Source organism: Scyliorhinus canicula, chromosome 7 (assembly GCF_902713615.1).
Source record: "Scyliorhinus canicula chromosome 7, sScyCan1.1, whole genome shotgun sequence".
Lineage (NCBI taxonomy): Eukaryota > Metazoa > Chordata > Chondrichthyes > Carcharhiniformes > Scyliorhinidae > Scyliorhinus > Scyliorhinus canicula.
In genome coordinates, this window is record NC_052152.1 from 102908700 (window position 1) to 102927266 (window position 18567).

General features: G+C 46.3%; 1 protein-coding gene across 5 annotated transcripts in view; it reads left to right on the plus strand.

Moving 5' to 3' along the window:
- Nucleotides 1–14813, plus strand: part of mid1 (midline 1) — a 223485-nt gene extending 208672 nt beyond the window's left edge. For all 5 annotated transcript variants that reach the window (XM_038802566.1, XM_038802568.1, XM_038802567.1 and 2 more), the window contains 2 exons: nucleotides 6465–6672; nucleotides 12338–14813. In XM_038802566.1, the coding sequence (XP_038658494.1) occupies nucleotides 6465–6672; nucleotides 12338–12686 (557 nt within the window). In that variant the 3' untranslated portion in view covers nucleotides 12687–14813. The remainder of the gene's footprint in view (nucleotides 1–6464; nucleotides 6673–12337) is intronic.
- Nucleotides 14814–18567: the final 3754 nt, after the last annotated feature.

Here is an 18567-nt window from a genome sequence, read left to right on the forward strand (position 1 = left end):
TCTCATTGTTATTTGTGAGAGTTTGCTGTGCGGCTATTGTTTCTCGCATTGCAACAGGAATTGGCTATAAAGCACTTTAGCATGGACTCTACATAAAAATAATAGAGGAATTTTAAATCATTGCTGTAAGTATTAGAGCTTGGCGAAAAACCAATTATCACACTTAAGCCCTATTTCCATACAATTAACGGGGGGGGGGGGGACCCCATACCCCATACCCCATACCCAACACCCAACAGCCTCCCATGATTTATCGGCCTCCCCAGCAAGTGGTCACAATGGCGCCAATTAGTACTACTTTTGAAATATGTAAATCTGGCGGAAGGGCTTCTGCGGGGAGCCAAGGAGGTGCTGGGTTGCCACCCCAGTGCTTGGCAGGGGGCGGATGGGGGAGGGACCCATTGCTGGGAGGGGTGGGCCGCCATGGGGGGGGGGGGGGGGGGGGGGGGCACCGGGGGGCAATCTCACACAGCACCACCATGCCAACTCCTGGTTTGTGTGTACCCATTCCGGGGACAACCCTTGTCCCTGCTCATCTGCCCCACTGATCACCCAAAACCCCGACTGACTGTTGATGCCTCTGGCCATGTGGCTGAAGGCTATTGCTAATAGGGAATTGGTAATCGTGGTTCACTGAGCACTGCTCACATCCCAAGTGGATTCCCGTGGGTAGGTGGGTGGGCCATGTGGCATGTCGGAGTCATTGCCTAGCATGATTGCCACAGTGATGACTGAACACTGCGGGAGGCAACACCACACCAGCAGCCAACATCCGAACATCCTGGGTCTGTGTCACATCACTCCAGCTGGTCACTGTCGAGGGAAGGGGGTGTTGATAACCTGCAGAGAGCTGAGCGGCAGTGCTCCTCAATCTATGTGGGCAGCATGACAGCACAGTGGTTAGCACAGTTGCTTCACAGTGCCAGGGTCCCAGGTTCGGTTCCCGCTTGGGTCATTGTCTATGCGAAGTCTGCACATTCTCCCCGTGTCTGCGTGGATTTCCTCCGGGTGCTCCGGTTTCCTCCCACAGTCCAAAGATGTGCATGTTAGGTGGATTGGTCATGCTAAGTTGCCCTTAGTGTCCAAAATAGGTTAGGTGGGGTTACTGGGTTATGGGCGTAGGGTGGAGGTGTGGGCTTAGGTAGGGTGTCCTTTCCAACGGCCGGTGCAGACTCGATGGGCCGAATAGCCTCCTTCTGCACCATAAATTCTATCTATGGACTGTGGGAGGAAACCGGAACACCCGGTGGAAACCCATGCTGACACAGGGAGAAAGTGAATTGAGCTGCGAGGCAGCAGTGCTAACCACAGTGTCATCGTGGAAGTCTCTACTATAGAAGGCTATGGAGGCCAAGTCACTGAATGTGTTTAAGAAATAAGTAGGTGGATTTTCTAGACACCAAAGATGTCCAGGGGTACAGAGAGAGAGTGGGGTATGGTGTTGAGATAGAGGATCAGCCTTGATCATGTTGAATGATGGAGCTGGCTTGATGGGCCGGATGGCTTCCTCTTGCTCCTATTTTCTATGTTTCAATGTTCCATGGTATCAAATATTTACAACATCACAGAACACCAGCGTCATACCGGTTTGCTGGATTTCTGACAGCCTTCGTACAGAGTGCACGAAGCAGAGCAGCACTGGTGTAGCACACCCATGGAGAGGGGTCTGTGACTGCAACATCAACTGAGGCCTGCTCAGAAACAGCAGACAGAGATTTGTATGCTATTCCTCAGGATTTAACACCCAATGGGCGATTGGAACATCACTTCTCCTGCAAAAGTCACCACCGACCAATTTATGGGACCAAGTCATTCCTGTTTATATTAGGACATTGTGTGTCCCCATCACATCTCTTACCCTGAACTTAATCAGCTGCTATTTGATTGTTAGTGTGATTCACATCTCCTAAATAGTTGAGGGCACTCTTGTCCACATTAACCCATTAGACTGAAGGGCAGATCCTAAATATTGCCGGGCCATATATATATATATATATATATATATATAAAGTGCAAAGCCCTCAAGGAATTTCCACATATTTTGTGATAGTTGTGTTACATTAGTGCTGGTTTTCTTTAGCGCCCTGAGTGTGGATGTTTGTTGGGGGAAATGTCCCTGGAGAATGTTCTCTTCATCTGGATTTGCAGCTTCGGGACATTTATCCAGGTGCCCCCAGTCGGCACAGATCTGCAAAGGACACCGCATGGTTTAGTGGAAAGGGATTGATGAAGACTCCAGGTGCAGTGGGTAAAGGCCTAAGTGGGGCATGGGCACCTCGCAGGTGATGTGCTGGGGTGGAGGGTGGTTGAATTCAAGGAACAGACTTCTCCTTGAGACCCATCACCTGCGAGGTGCCCATGCCCCATTTGGACCTTTACCAACTGCACCTGGAGTCCTCATCCAACCCGATCCAGTCAACGACATGGTGTCACTTTGACCCCCTTGTTTGTGAGCTTTTCATGCAGTCCTGGCAGGGTCCACCTCCCCTCAGCCTTCTTTCTGGCTGTCTTTGTCGTTCTTCTTCACCACCTCCTTCTCCTTCTGCCTGATACATCTGAACCATCGCCGTTACCCTCCCCCGCCCCCTTGCAGTGCCATCCTTCCACATTGCCCCACTTGCCTTTGTCAGGCCACCACCCCACCCCACCCCTCCTCACCTCACACTCTGCCCCAGTCAAACTTCGGAGCTTTGCTGCGGTGGCACCATGAGTCCCACAGCACAGCGCTGTCCAGGTAGACATTGCTGTGTGGCACCAGGGGGAAGGAGACCCTGTATATTCACACCACCTGCCAATGGGATGACTGACCCACCATTAACCCGCCATTGGGAGAATTGCCACATGATTTCACGCCGGCTGGTTTCCGACCTTTTGGCTCTCGCTAGGTTCTCCCTGCCCACCCAGAAAATTCCTCCGATGTCTCATTCACCTTCCTGAGACCATGAACAATAAATTATGCCAGTCTTTCAAATGAGTTGAAAACTCTTCCACCTCACGCCTCGCTGTTGCTGACCTGCTCTGGCCGAGTCAGAAACCTGCTCCCCTCCCCCAACCCGTTCTACAGCTGACCTCACCTCATCCAATCAGGCTCTGATTGGATGCCTAGTACACCGGTTGGCACCCCTATCCCCCAAAAAAATTGGTCGGTGCCTGTGCCTAGGCACTGTGTGTTCCACCGTAAATCTACCTCTGCCCACGGAGGCAGGATTGAAGGCAGGACCAGGAGCAAAATCAAACATGGGACCATTAGTCAATGCCCTCCATGTGTTCCCAACTTCAGGCGACTTGCAAGGGAGTAGGGATGGGAGAGGGGTTAATGTAGGCAGCAGTGGGTAGCAGATTAGTCCTGTTAAACGTCCAATGGAGGGACAGTGAGGAATCTACCAGGATCTTCTTGACGTCAGAGTGGATCCACATTAAGTGTTGAGCTAGCTGTTGCATGGAGGCAGCCTCCTGGCAGCGGGCTGGGTGACCATCAGAGCCAGAGACTGTATTCCCAAAGACAGGGCTGCAGGGTTAAAAGTACCACACCATGGCCCAAATCAATCCTTCAGAGAGGTTTCCTCTCCACTCCAATGGCTTTCAGGCTCTTTGTTTTCAGCATTTTGTATTCTCCCTTCCCAGAGTGCCTCGTTTTTGAGGTGTCTTCACAGCCCTTTACCTGCCATCGCAGTGCCCATGTCTCCTGGTGGGCAGCTGGCTGTACACAGCCTTGAGTCCTCTGCTTGACCCGGAAAACTGCCCGCCGTTATCAACTGGGTGATGCAGGCAGGCTAGGTGTATTGGCCATGCTAAATTGCCCTTAATTGGAAAAAATGAATTGAGTACTCTAAATTAATTTTTTTTTAAAGGACCCCACTGGAGATCACTTAGAAAACACCCAAAAAACTCTACACTGTTGCTCTTTCCTCATCTTCCCTTGAATCTCTCACAAACATAATGTGGGCCTCAGAACAGGGTAAAGTTAATGAGGGCCCAAAGGCATGATTGATGCCAGCAGCTCACCTGATTTATTCTGTCAAGGTCAAATTTAGTTCAGGCTCCATGTCTCTCCATTCCAACAGGCCTTTGGCCAAGCTCTACCGTCTACTCATCTACTTGGTTCCATATCTCTTGATACATTCATTTAAGAAAAAAATCAAATCAATCACAGCACTGAAAGTTTCAATTGTCCCAGCATCCACAGCCTTTTTGGTGAAAGAGTTCTCGCTAGCGACTAAAAGTGAGAATGTTAATGCTGGTCTGAGGAGACAGGATGCTGTTTGGGCATTGTCACATAAACTGACAGAAGTCATTAATCGTGTAGTATCCATCCATTTAGCTTATAAACATTAGAGTCATAGAGAGTTTTGCAACACAGAGAAGCCTTTAGCCCATCGTGTTTGTGCTGGCCATCAAGCACCTGTCTGTTCTAATCCCGTTTTCCAGCACTTGGTCCATAGCTGCTGTGGAATTCCAAGTGCTCATTCATGTGGCCAACACCACTTTCTTGCTCCACCTTTGTCATTTATGTACAATGCGGAATATATGAAGCAAGGCTTCATTTATATGGCTCGTTTTGGGATGGCAGAGTATTCCAACCAACGAGGAACTTTAGAAAGTGTAGCCACTATTGTAATGTAGGAAATGCGACAACTAATTTATGCACAGTGAGGTCCCGCAAACAGCAATGTGTTAATGGACAATCAAATCAGTTTCTTAATAAAAGCAAATTACTGCGGATGCTGGACTCTAAAACCAGAAAGAAAATGCTGGAAAATCTCAGCAGGTCTGGCAGCATCTGTAGGGAGAGAAAAGAGCTAACGTTTCGAGTCCAGATGACCCTTTGTCAAAACCCAAATCTGTTTCTTGTTAGGTAGGCCCAAGCATGAGTCAGCATGGATTCTCTGGCCGGCCACTGGCAGCGGGATTCTGGGCAGTTCACCCCAGTCTGAGGGTTTTCCAGTGGCGTGGGGTGACGTCAATGGAAATTCCCATTAACAGAAGCAGGACAGAGAATGGCATGCCGCCTCCTACTGCCGAGAAACACGCAGCTGGGAGGCTGGAGAATCCCACGCCCGTGATATGGGGAGAGGGCTACCAGGGAGAATTCTGCTGTTCTTCTTCAAGTAGTACCATCAAGTTTTTTGGTTGCACCTGAGACAGGCCCTTGGTTTGCAAAAGCCAGCACGTCAGACAGCGCAGCGCTTCCCCAATACTACACTGGAGGCTTTACCTCGAATTATATGCTGAGGTTTCTGGAGAGGAACATAAGCAATAGTCTCAGAGCAATAGTGCAACCCACTGAGCCACTCCTGACAGCTTGGAAAGCTTACTGCAATTAGTAATTCCAGCTGGACTAAATGACTTAGATGACTATGTGGCAGATAGGATCAGTAAGTTTGTAGATGACACAAAGATAGGCCGGGTGGTTAACAGTGAGGCTGAGAGTCTTGGGTTGAAAGAAGGTATAGATGGATAGTCAAATGGGCAGAAAGGTGCCAAATGAAATTTAACTCTGACAAGGAAGTTTTCAATGAATGGCCTGACACTGGGAGGTTCCGAGGAACAAAGGGACCTTGGCGTGCTTGTCCATATATCTCTGAAGGCAGAAGGGCAGGTTAACAGTGGTAAAAAAGGCATATGGGACACTTGCCGTTATCAGTTGAGACATAGATTACAAAAGCAGTGACGTCATCTTGGAGTTGTAGAGAACTTTGTTGAGTCTACAGCTGGAGTACTGTGTGCAGTTCTGGTTGCGACATTATAGGAAGGATGTGATTGCACTGGATGGGGTGCAGAGGTGAATCACCAGGATGTTGTTTTCGCTGGAGCAGAGAAGACTGATGGGTGACCTGATCGAGGTATACAAGATTATGAGGAGCATGGGCAGGGTGGATAGGGAGCAGCTGTTCCCCTCAGTTGAAGGGTCAGTTATGAGGGGACACGTTCAAGGTGAGGGGCAGAAGGTTTAGGGGGGATTTGAGGAAAAGCCTTTTTACCCAGAGGATGGTGACAGTCTGGAATGCACTGCCTGGGAGGGTTGTCTCACATCCCTTAAAAAGTATCTGGATGAACACTTGGCATGTTAATATTCAAGACTATGGGCCAAGTGTTGGCAAATGGGATTAGATAGGCAGGTCAGATGTGTTTCATGCATCGATGCAGACTCGATGGGTCAAAGAGTCTCTTCTGTGAGTAACACGATTATTCTGTGATTCTGTTATCACGTTGTGGTTTGTGGGAGCTTGCTGTGCACTAATTGGTTGGTGGGTTTCCTACATTAGAATAGTGACTACATTTCAAAAATGCCTAACTGACTGTAAAATGCAACAGGGCATCCTGAGGCCATGCAGAGTGCTCTATAAATGCAAATATTTCAAGATGGAAGTCAGAATAGGTCACTTGTTGTACACACTGCCTTATTCTCCTTCCCATTGACTTCCATTGGTAACAACTTTCTTCTTTTGTACATTCAACTCTAGGCCAGCCTTTCAAGCTGGATCCCAAATCTGCGCACAAAAAGCTGAAAGTGTCTCATGACAACCTCAGCGTGGAACGGGACGAGACTGCCTCAAAGAAGAGCCACACTCCAGAACGCTTCACCAGCCAAGGGAGCTATGGTATAACTGGCAACGTCTACATCGACAGTGGCCGACATTATTGGGAGATCCTCATTGGAGGAAGCACATGGTGAGAGCACAGGATCCATTGTATGTTTCCTCTGTAGAATAAGTGGGAGTGTCAGTGTGCCTTGCGTTACGTGCCCTGCAAAAAGCAAATACCGGTTTGTCCTCACTTTCAAAATGACTAATGGAAGTCTCACAGTCACTGGGTTAAAATCCTTGAAGTCTCTTGGTCAGGACAGGACAGATTGTTGGTGATGAGTGCATCTAGGAAGTTGAAGCTGTCAACCATCTCCACCTCGGCACCATTGATGCAGACAGCGGTGTGTACAATATTTTGCTTCCTGACGTCAATGACCAGGTCCTTAATTTTGCTGACATTGAGGGAGAGATTGTTGTCATTGCACCATGCCATTAGGTTCTCTATCTCCCTCCTGTACTCTGACTCGTTGCTCGAGATGTGACCGATTACGGTCATGTCATCAACAAACTTGGAGATAGAATTGGAGCCAGCTTTTGCCACACAGTCATGTGTGTACAGGGAGTATAGTCGGAGGCTAAGTATGCAGCCTAGTGGGGCTCTGGTATTGAGGACTGTTGTGGGGGAGGCGTTGTTGCTTATCTTTACTGATTGTGGTCGATGGGTCAGGAATTCGAGGATCCAGTTGCAAAGGGAGAAGCCAAGTCCGAGGTTTCGGAGCTTTGATATGAACTTGGCTGGGATTATGGTGTTGAAGGCAGAGCTGTAGTCAATGAATAGGAGTGTGAAGTAGCAGTCCTTGTTTTGTTTTAAATTTAGAGTACACAATTATTTTTTCTCAAGGGTAAATTTAGCGTGGCCAATCCACCTAACCTGCACATCTTTGGGTTGTGGGGGTGAAACCCACGCAGACATGGGGAGTAGCAGTCCTTGTTGTCGAGTGTAGGATCAGAGAGATAGTGTCTGCTGTGGACACGTTGTGGCGGTATACGAATTAGAATGGATCAAAGCATTCTGGGAGTATGGAGTTGATGTGCCTCATGACCAACCATGACGAAGCGCTTCATAATGATAGATATCAATGCCACTGAACGGTTGTCATTGAGGCACGTTGCCTCAAGACTCAGAGAAGCACTCTGAGAACACTCAGAAAACATTTCTCCTCATCTCTGTCTTAATTGGGAGATCCCTTAATTTCAAATAGCTTCCCCTAGTTCTAGTTCTCCCGACAAAGGGAAACGTCATTTCGGCATCCATCCTGTCAAGCTCCCTCAGGATTTTACAAGATAACCTCTCATTGTTCTAAACTTCAGTGGCTATAAGATCAATCTATTCAGCCAATCCTCGTAGGATAATCCCTTCACCCTAAGAATCAGTCAAATGAGCCTTCTCCGAACATTTCCTAATGCAATTATTTTCTTCTTAAATAAGGAGACCAAAACGCTACACAGTACTCCAGATAAAAACAAATTACTGCAGATGCTGGAATCTGAAACAAAAACATAAAATACTGGACAATCTCAACAGGTCTGACAGCATCTATGCAGAGAGAAGGGAGCTAATGTTTCGAGCCTGGATGACTCTTTTGGTCACCCATTTACATTCCCTTTGTCTTTCTGTCTACAACATCTTTGTCAATCCCCACCTATCGCTGGCCCTCTGTCCAGCCTCACTGCTCCACGCCCCCCACAACAGGATAAATCTGACGCCATTTCCAGCTCTCTCTAGCTTTGCCAGCGTCATCCGGACTCGAAAAGTTAGCTCCCTTCTTTCTCCACACATGCTGTCAGCCAGTATTCCAGATGTGGTCTTACCCTATACAACTTTAAATCTGCATTTTATGCCCACAAGTTGGAATGGGAATTATTGACTGTCGATTAGGACTGACCTAGGCAGATTGAATTCAACTTCAATGCCCCAGATTATATTAGCAAACTCAATTACCAAAATTTTCTGGCCATTCCCACCAGCGGGATCATCTGGTTCCACCAGTGGCAACCTCTGGTCGTGGTTCCGCCGGCGGTGGAGGATGCAGACAACCAGAAAACATGTTGGCAGCGGTGGGACTGGAACATCCCTGCCGCTGGCCAATGGCGAGCTGCCTCCACAGCTGCAAAAGATGCCTGTCCTATGGGTGTGATTTTCCGGCCCCGACATTGGCAGCTGTTGTCACAAGCGGGATGGGGAAATTAAATTTTCCAGTCCTTCCTGTAATGAATGAAAATCGCTTATTGTCACAAGTAGGCTTCAATGAAGTTACTGTGAAAAGCCCGTAGTCGCCACATTCCGGCGCCTGTTCGGGGAGGCTGGTACAGGAATTGAACCGTGCTGCTGGCCTGCCTTGATTTGCTTTAAAAGCCAGCTCTTTAGCCCTGTGCTAAACAATCAAACCCAGCTGACTCAATCACTGGCTTTTGAAGCAGGTAGCTCCTGATCTTCCAGCCTTCTTTTACTCCAACAAGAAATACAACATGTTGATACACAAAAAGGAGTTTGCGAAAGTTAGCAGCAGGTTATGTTTCCAAAACTCAAAAGCAGAAAATGGCTTTGAAATAACTGGAAACAGATGCATCAGTACAATCATTTTTACAACAAGGCAAGTGCCTTCTATATGCTTTTGTTCTTTCTTTTGTGCAGTATTCACAAGAGGTTACATAGTTTTAACCGGTCCCCTTAAGGGGACAGGTGTGTATGAAACAGGAGTTGTGTCTTTCTGAGCAGATTCAAAAAGTGGCCTCACAACCCAAGCCGATCCAATGCGGGGAAAAAAATCAACGCCATTGTGGCCACATCTGGAGAAAGCAGCTGTGTAAGCTCAGCCTCGGCCAGTACTGCAATCCCTGACCTTGCAGCCAAACTGCCCAGGCACCAGACTTCCCAAAGGAGTTTCCCCTTTGCAGTGGGGTATTGTTGTATATTGATACAGCGTAGCTGGAAGAATTTCAAGTGGAACATTACAGTTCCACTGGAAGCCCCTGAGGCACATTCAGTTAGGCCTCAAGTGATATCGCCTCAGCCTCATTGCTGATTTTGAAAACAGTGCCGGATTGTTCAGTCCTCTATTTTGTACTTTCTTCCAGATATTGCTGTTAAGGAATGGAATATTTTCCATTTTCAACGCCCAGTGTCAGCAATAAGCACTAACAGGGTAGCCCTAAAGTTGAATATTTTTAGCTCTCATCCTGATCCTAGTGCTGTCCCCACTCCCATGAACTTTTTTTTTAAGTTATAAAAAATCTTTTTATTGCCATTTTCAAAATTATGTGCATTGTCATTTGTTAACGTTTATTATACAGTGTGAAAAGGCTTTGTCTTACGTTTCTTTATTTACAAACTGTTGCTGTCTCGATAGGCGGGTCTGACCCGCCGCCCCCCCCCCCCCCCCCCCCCCCCCCCCCCCCCCCCCCCCGCTCCCTCCCTAACCCCTCCCCTCTCTCCCCCGCAGACCCCCCGTGATGCCTTTCCTGGCCGATCTGGGCTGTGCCACCTTCTCCTTGTTTCCCCCCCTTACCCCCCCCTTTCTTTTCTCCCTCCATCGGTTTCAGCTGTCTTCTATTAGTGGATGGGGTGGTTTCCCCCTCTCCATCTCTCTCAGTCTCTGCATCTCTCTATCTCTCTCTCTGGGAATCTTCTGTACTCCAGGATAAAGACGCTGCATGGACTCCCATGAACCTTTACTGCTCCATGAAGTCATTCGCTGTCATACTTGAGGTAAACAGTTTCAAACAAATGGCAAAGACTTCGATCTGTCATCGTTTTAGTGCCAAGGTTCAGCAGTTACTTATGTTCAACAACATTCGCTGTGCATCCAGCTGTGGCTTTGCAGCAAGACTCTCACCTTTCAGTCATGTAAATTGGAGGTATTAGGCCTCACTCCAGAGACTTGGGTATAGAATCCAGTTTCATACCTCCTTTCAGACATTCCTTAAAACCTACCTCTCTGACCAAGGTTTTAGTCATTGTGCCCTAATGCCCATGTCACTGGCTTGTCATCAATGTTTCTCTGATGGCAGTGCTGCAAAATGCCTTTGGATTATTTACGAGCCTAATAACACTGGCCAGGGCAGCACGGTGATGCAGTGGTTAGCACTGCTGCCTCACCAAGGACCCGCCTGCGTGAGCAGCGGGTAAATCCCGCCCATTCTTTTACCAGAGAATGATTTGCATGCTTCCCAACAAACGGCTCCTTTACTTTCGTGGAAGACTGCGAGAGAAGGGAACATTTTCCAAACCCACTGGGAGCTGTTATCCAGAACGTCCGTAGTTTCCTATCCATTCTTCTTAATTCACAGCAGGAAAACCAGCTGGCACTGCTGAACTGAACACCCTGTGGCATCGCACTGGGGGCACAGTTTTGTAATCTTTGCCCTCCCAAGGTTCTACAGTTCAAACAGGAACAGGAGACCATTCAGCCCCTTGAATCTGTTCTCGCGTTCAATTAAGATCATGACTGATTTGCAATTAAGAGGCAATTTATCGTGGCCAATTCACCTACCCTGCATATCTTTGGAATGTGGGGGTGAGCCCCACGCAAACACGGGGAGAATACACAAACTCCACACGGACAGTGACCCGGGCCCGGGATAAAACCCGGATCCTCAGCGCCGTGAGGCACGACTGATCTGTATATTAACTCCATCTACCTATCTTCACTTAGCATGCTTGGAAAGCAAAAATCTATTGATCTCAGATTTAAAATGATTGATTGAGTTAATGTCCACTGGTTGCTGTGTTAGAATCCCACATTCTATCACCCATTTTGCGAACCAATGTTCCCTGACCTCTCTGCTCAATGGTCCAGTTCTAAATTTAAGATTATGTTTGTCCCTCATCATAAATTCACCCACCTGGGCAAAAGGTTTCCCACTATCAATTTCATTTCAAAATCCAAAGAGCCTCACTCGAATCACCACTTGACTTTCTATATCCAGGGAATATGTCATCTCTGCTCAATCTAACCCTGGAAACATTTTGGTGATCATATGCTGTACTCCTGCCAAGGCTGACATATCCTTTTGATGATGTGGGGCCTGGAACTGTACACATGTGATCTAACCATGGCGACATATTGCTGTGGCAAAGCATCATTCCCATAACCAACTGATCTGTTTTGAACTCAATTTGCTCACTTTGGTTCCGTTTACCTTGATAACCAGACCTATGAATGCATTTTAAGGGAAGCTGGATACGGGTGAAGAAAATTCTAGAAGGATATGCTGAAAGTTGAGGGTGAAGAGAAGACTTGCTTGGAACATAAATATGGACACAGCCCTGTTTGCTGAGTGGCTTAGTTGTACATTTGATATAAAGTGCTTGATGTTTATTGATCCGTGATCTCATTGAAACCTACAAAATACTTAAAGGGATAGACAGGGTAGGTGCTGGGAAGATGTTTCACTTGGTTGGGGAGTCTAGAACCAGGAGACTATTTCAAAATAAGGGGGAAGCCACTGTAGGACCCAGATGAGGAGAATATTTTTACACAGAGGGTTGTGAATCTTTGGAATTCTTTATCCCAGAGGGCTGTGGAAGCTCAGTCATTGAATATGTATAAGTTAGAAATTGCTAGGTTTCTAAATACCAGTGTCTTAAAGGAATATGGGGTAGTGTGGGTAAAAAGGCATTGAAGTGAATGATCAGCCGTGATTATATTGAATGCCAGAGGTGGCTCGATTTGCTGAATGGCTTACTCTTGTTCTTACCATCCTGTGATTAATGTGCAGACAGTAAAACCATTCCCATTTTGTTCCAGGTATGCAATTGGAATTGCCTACAAGTCAGCACCGAAGCACGAGTGGATTGGGAAGAACGCCTTCTCCTGGGTCTTCTGCCGGTGTAATAATAGCTGGATCGCAAGGCACAACAGCAAGGAGATCCCTGTGGAGCCCTCACCTCACCTCCGACGGTTGGGTCTTTTGCTGGACTACGATAATGGATCTTTGTCCTTCTACGATGCTGTCAATGCTCAGCACCTGTACACCTTTGACATTGCATTTGTTCAGCCTGTGTGCCCCACGTTCACTGTGTGGAATAAATCTCTCACAGTCTTAACTGGCCTTCCTATACCGGATCACCTGGATTGCACAGAACAGGTACCTTAGTCCGTGTGTGGGGAAAGAAGCAAAGCGGCTCTTACTTTTTCGATGGGAGTACGTCACATAGTTGACTGGAACTGCCTTATCCAATCAGACTTCATCTCACTGTCCAGGCCCAGCTGGAACTAAAACATACTTTGTGCTTACCTCCCCACTCTCTCCCCTCCCCAACCCTATTAGCCCAGTTTCTGGGTATATTTCCCTCTTTCCCTCAAATTTCTATTTTTACTATTTGCTATTATTTTTAATTGTGCTCATATTTACCAGTCAGCAATTAATAGATGGCCGATTCGAGTCAGAGAATGAGAATGGAAAACTCCTTGATCAGGATATTCCTCTAATCTGCCGGATTGCACTGCATTCTTCATAGATGGGAATTACTTCAACCGAGTTGCGGAACGCACAAAATTGAAATGGGGGCAGCTCCATGAGCTTTGTGTGAAGACTGCTTTGAAAATCGGGATGTTGGGTTAAATAGTTGGATGCCTCCTTCAGTGGTTCCATAAATGTTGTTTCCTGATGGAACTCCTAGCCCTGACCCAAATTAACTCCGGCAGCCCTGCTGTAGTGATGACAATGATGAATTAACCTACTTTGTATGTCTGCTCCTTCAGCCATCACACTCCCATTGGCAGTTCGCAGGCCAGCACAGACCTCCAGCTTGGACAGCGGGACTCATTTGTTTTAGCGTTGTTTGTTTTATTTATTTCATTCATTCCCTTCAACAAAGAAGCAAGACTCTGAACTGTTATCATCACAATATCTTCCACCATCTCCGTGCCCAGGGCATGACAGCTGTAAGTTCATTCGAGTATGGAATTGAGATCTGGTTTGGGTCAGTGCTTGTCAAGTCAGGTGAGGTAGGCCGTGGCAGTAAAATAGTCAAGCGGATGAACTTGTGCTGAATCTGCCAGCTATTATTTTTGAGAAGTATCAGATGTACTGTCCAGATCTGCAGCGGCTTTGATACATATGATTAATTCCTCACAGCAACTGGTACTTCAGAACTTGCGTTTTATCCCCATTGCTTTCTGGCCAAGGCTTCACAACCTTACTATGATACAAAATTGCTAACATGGTCTTCATACTAATGAGCAAAGTTTTTTCTTTCTTGCCGAGGAACTTCCAATTCTTTAACCACACCGTAGGGATAACAATCAATCTTGCCACTCCTTGCGTGGAGCTTCAGAATGGAAAATGAATGGGGAGCGGAGATTGCTAGTCCATATTCCTGATGTGTGAATCCAGTGCACATTGATCTGCACCCTGAGCATTATAGAGGGAAATCTAGCCTGCAATAATGCCAGGGATGGACTTTCTTGCAGGCTCCAGTTGCCCACCTGTGCATTTGTTTACTTTTACATTATGTTTTAAACCGGGAGGAAAACATACCTGCTAGTGTCCAACATGTGTCTCTAATACTTCTTTACTTTGTACTTACTCATATAGGGGAATTTATAAATTATTTATATGAAATGATTTGTTTTGGACTAAAATTGTAGAACCCTTTTGCTTTTGCACATTCAATGTTTACTATTGTATTTATGCATAGGTGATTTGTTGGGAAGTTGAAATATATAAAAAGAAAATTGAGAGAGAAATTATGGATTCCCCAACAGGGCTGTTGAGGAGTTTATATTGATTTAGAAGCTGTTGTTCAGAACACAGTGTGCAGTGAATGGTAAGGTTCATTTAATTTGTAAATTATCCTCTGGAAATAGCAATGTACAACAGGAATCAAACCAAGTTGAACTGGTCTTCAGGAGATAACATCCCATTTACTTACAACTAACACATACAGTGATGGTCTTCGGTGTGTGCAGGGTGCAGGGGCAAGAACCTTAATGATCCTTTCATATCCCAGACCTAGCATTTTGATCCACTCTAAATATTTATCTTGGAAATCTCTGCTCTTTATTGGAACTTAACTGTATCACCAAACCAAATCCAAGCCACCATTTTATTGCATTCGTCTGAATCTCCTCATTTGTGACATCCATAAATGGATGTCACAAATGGTCCCTTGCTCCTCCAGATTGCTCCATCCATGTTAGTGCATGGCCCTTACAGCACTGGTGCTCAAATGTTCAGAACTGTAATCAAGCAATCATTGATACTAAGAGAAGAAAGGGATGGGGGGTGGGCGGGGGGGGGGGGGGGGGGGGGGGAATGCTGGGGGAGTGACTAAAATTTACACAATGAGGTAAGATTTTAACCCCACATAGTTATTTGGGTCCAAATGAACATATAGCTGATTTTTGAGGTCCAGCATCAGTATTGAATTCAATGGACCTTAGCTTGGAGCTGAACAGCTGAAGGGATGGGGAAGGAACAGTCCGCTGGCTGATGTTAGAACAATTGCTGCTTGAACAGTTAGCAAGAATATAATAAAAATTAAAAGAAAGCATTCTTTCATGAAACTTACAAGTTGGTCCAAAAAATTGCAATGGGAACATTTATATTACTACAGTCAGGTTCTGGGCATCATACCACAGGACTTGGTGAGGATACACCGTAGCTTTCCTGGAACTATATCAGAGTAAATTAGGCGGATCGTTTGTGTAAACTTGGGTGGGATTCTGCAGCCCTGCCCGCTGTCAGGATCTTCCGTTCCAGTCGATGTCAGTGAACCTTTGGCTGGCCGGCAGCGGTTCCTTCCAAAATGGGAATGGAAAATCCCAACCCTGATTTGTACTCCGCGAGAGCTTTGAAAATGGAAAATGATCTGAATTGAGGTGGTAAAGGAATTTAATAATCTTTATTATCACAAGTAGGCTTACATTAACACTGCAATGAAGTTACTGTGAAAAGCCCCGAGTCGCCACATTCCGGCACCTGTTCGGGTACACAGAGGGAGAATTCAGAATGTCCAAATTACCCAACAGCACGTCTTTCGGGACTTGTGGGAGGAAACCAGAGCACCCAGAGGAAACCCACGCAGCAAGGGGAGAATATGCAGACTCCACACAGACAGTGACCCAAGCCAGGAATTGAACCTGGGACCCTGGCACTGTGAAGCATCAATGCTGCCCACTATGCTACCGTGCTGATATGGTGGCTACCGAGAAACCATTTGCTGTAGTGGGGAATCCAGTACAGGAAGGCATAATCTGGAAATTCGACATCGGTTATTTGGAGGGAGGAGGAATGGGGGGAGGGGTTTCACGCAAAGGGAAAGTGGAAGTCTAAATCTCTCTCACTCAAAAGGCCTTGAATACTGGGGTTAATTGAAATTTGCAAGACTTTGCTTGTTAGACTTTTGTTGGATCAAAGCACTGGGGGATATGAATTAAAGGTATGTAAATGGAGTTGAGATACAGATCAGCCATGAATGGCAAAGCAGATGAGAGGGGCTGAAGGGTTCCTGTTCGAATGTAATTTATTATTACAGCAGCTCATTGAACATTATAAAAGGGTACAGTGTGCAAACTTAGTCGAGATTAAAAGGGGATATTGTCTCTTCAAAGTTCCTATCAACCTTAAATCAGTCCAATTGTCACCTGTGAATTTTGTGTGTAGTTTGTTCTTTATTTCATTTAGGGATTTTTAAAAATTGAGTCAGTTCAGAAATGGAATATGAATGCAGCATGAAAATACTCTTGTTGCAGAAGTGAGCACAGTTCTGTGCCTTACGGTCTCTGTTTGAGGAACCCTGACGACTATTCCTGTAAAACTGAAACTGTCTGATATGTGCCAAGACTGCTGGTCCAAGCACAAAGGTACTAGATTTGAAGTAAATCTGTGGAATGGTCTGGGAATGACAAACTTATTCAGCACATGAGGAGTTATTAGGGAAATAAATATGTCAGTGTTGCACAGCGAGCAGTTTTCTTTAAGAAGCTGCGCGCAACCATTGAATGTTGCCACTGTTGTTGCAAGTTTTCAAAGGAACTGGTTCCTTATTAATGGATTCTTGGTCTGAGGAGGACGACAAAGTGACTCAGGAGCAAAAGATAAAGAGGCTGTCAGGAGTCCAAGAAGTCCATTACTTTGCAAACTGGTATTAAACAAATGAGGCAAATGGACTTACAAAGTATCCAGTTACAAATCCCACATGTAACTGAACACCTGGGACTGAAAGCAAGGTGCACTGTGGCATGCTAGGATGCCAATACCAGCCATGGAAAACGGTAACACAATCCGTTCACAGACTGCGTCACAATGACTGCTGTTTAATTATGTCAGTCCCTGCGTTTAAAGGCATATTATCCCCTGCTACCACGAACCCAGCCTCTGATGGACAGACTGCAGTGGTCACTTTGTGCAAGAATTGGTCTATGAAATGCCAACACATCCCTTCTGTGGACTGCTAATTATTAATGTGCCCAGCAATTGAGTCGGCAACTGGACAATTACATTATGCTCAACTGTCAAGGCTGCTCTCAATCACTTTGTTTCCTCAGCATGGACAGTGTGCAGTGACTGCAGGGACATTTCCATATGTCGACAGACATGCTGCACCCCCCCTCCCCCGGCTATCGATTTTTTATTTTGTTCTTTATAATTTTAATGAAGCAGCCTGTGTTTTGTTTTTATATTTTGCAGTACTGAATTCAATGCCTGATTCCAGAATAAAGGACTGTTCACGTCAAGCCAAATATTTTGTGCTGTATTTTTGTTTATCGACATTAAACCTGTGGCGCAGAGTGTCAAAGTGATGGGCTTAGTATTAACTGGGATGGGGAGAGGGGGGGGGGAGTGTTTCATGTTTTTCTTCAATTGGTGTCAGCATTGGGGGCACTCGCACCACTTGTGGGCTGAAATCCTACTTCAGGTGCTTGAGCAAGCAATCCAGGTACTGATGGGGTGCTGCACGGTTGGAGGTGCCCTCTTTGACATGAAACAAGAAACGATGGCCTCAGATGGGAAAAAATTATTTCATGGCGCTATTTTGAAGAAGAGTAGAGAATGTTTGATGTCCTGACCCTGGATATTCTTCAACCAATATCACTAAAACAAGTTTATTATGACATTTTGTGGAGTGGATTTGCTGTGTGAAAATTGGCTGCCATGTGCAACAGCGAAACTTCAAGAGTACTTCATTGATTTTCTGCCCCCCCCCCCCCCCCCCCCCCCCCCAATGTATTCCAAGGGAGTCTCCGTGTATTTCCTGGAAATTCCTCTGTTAAGACTCAAGAAAGATCACCGCGCACTTTGAATTCCTACACTTTTACTGGGCTCCCTTTTGTTAAAGGAGCGCATCATTTAACATTGCTTTTCAATTTACTCTGCTGAAGTGAGTGATCTTCCTCTTGAAAACCCCCTTGGTTAAGGCTGGTTTAGCTCAGTGGGCGAGACAGCTGGTTTGTGATGCAGAACAAAGCCAGCAGCGCAGCTTTACCAGCTTACCCGAACAAGCGCCAGAATGTAGACATTGGTATTGGCATGTCGTATGCTTTCTGTCAAATCAGCCAATTGTTTTATACCTTGCCTGTTTCTCTTTTTCAGTATAAACAATGGAAAGAAATAGCGTACAGAGCACCTGACCCCAGTAGGTCCCAACCTTTTCAGTGACATGGCCTGCTTCAAAGAGACAAACAATTCCAGAGCACATCCACTTTTTCCCCAGCTGAATGGATTGCTGATAAATGTAGCCAACTGACAGAAGCCAATCACATACAAGGGGCGGAGGCGGCACGGCGGTGCAGTGGTTAGCACTGCTGCCTCACGGTGCTGAGGAGCCGGGTGGTGCAGTGGTTAGCACTGCTGCCTCACGACGCTGAGGACCCGGGTTTGATCCTGAGTCACTGTCCTTGTGGAGTTTGCACATTCTCGCCGTGTCTGCGTGCGTCTCAACCCAAAAGATGTGCCGGGTAGGTGGAATGGCCACGCTAAATTGCCCCTTAATTGGAAAAGATTTAGAATAATACAAGGAGCGGGGCCACCC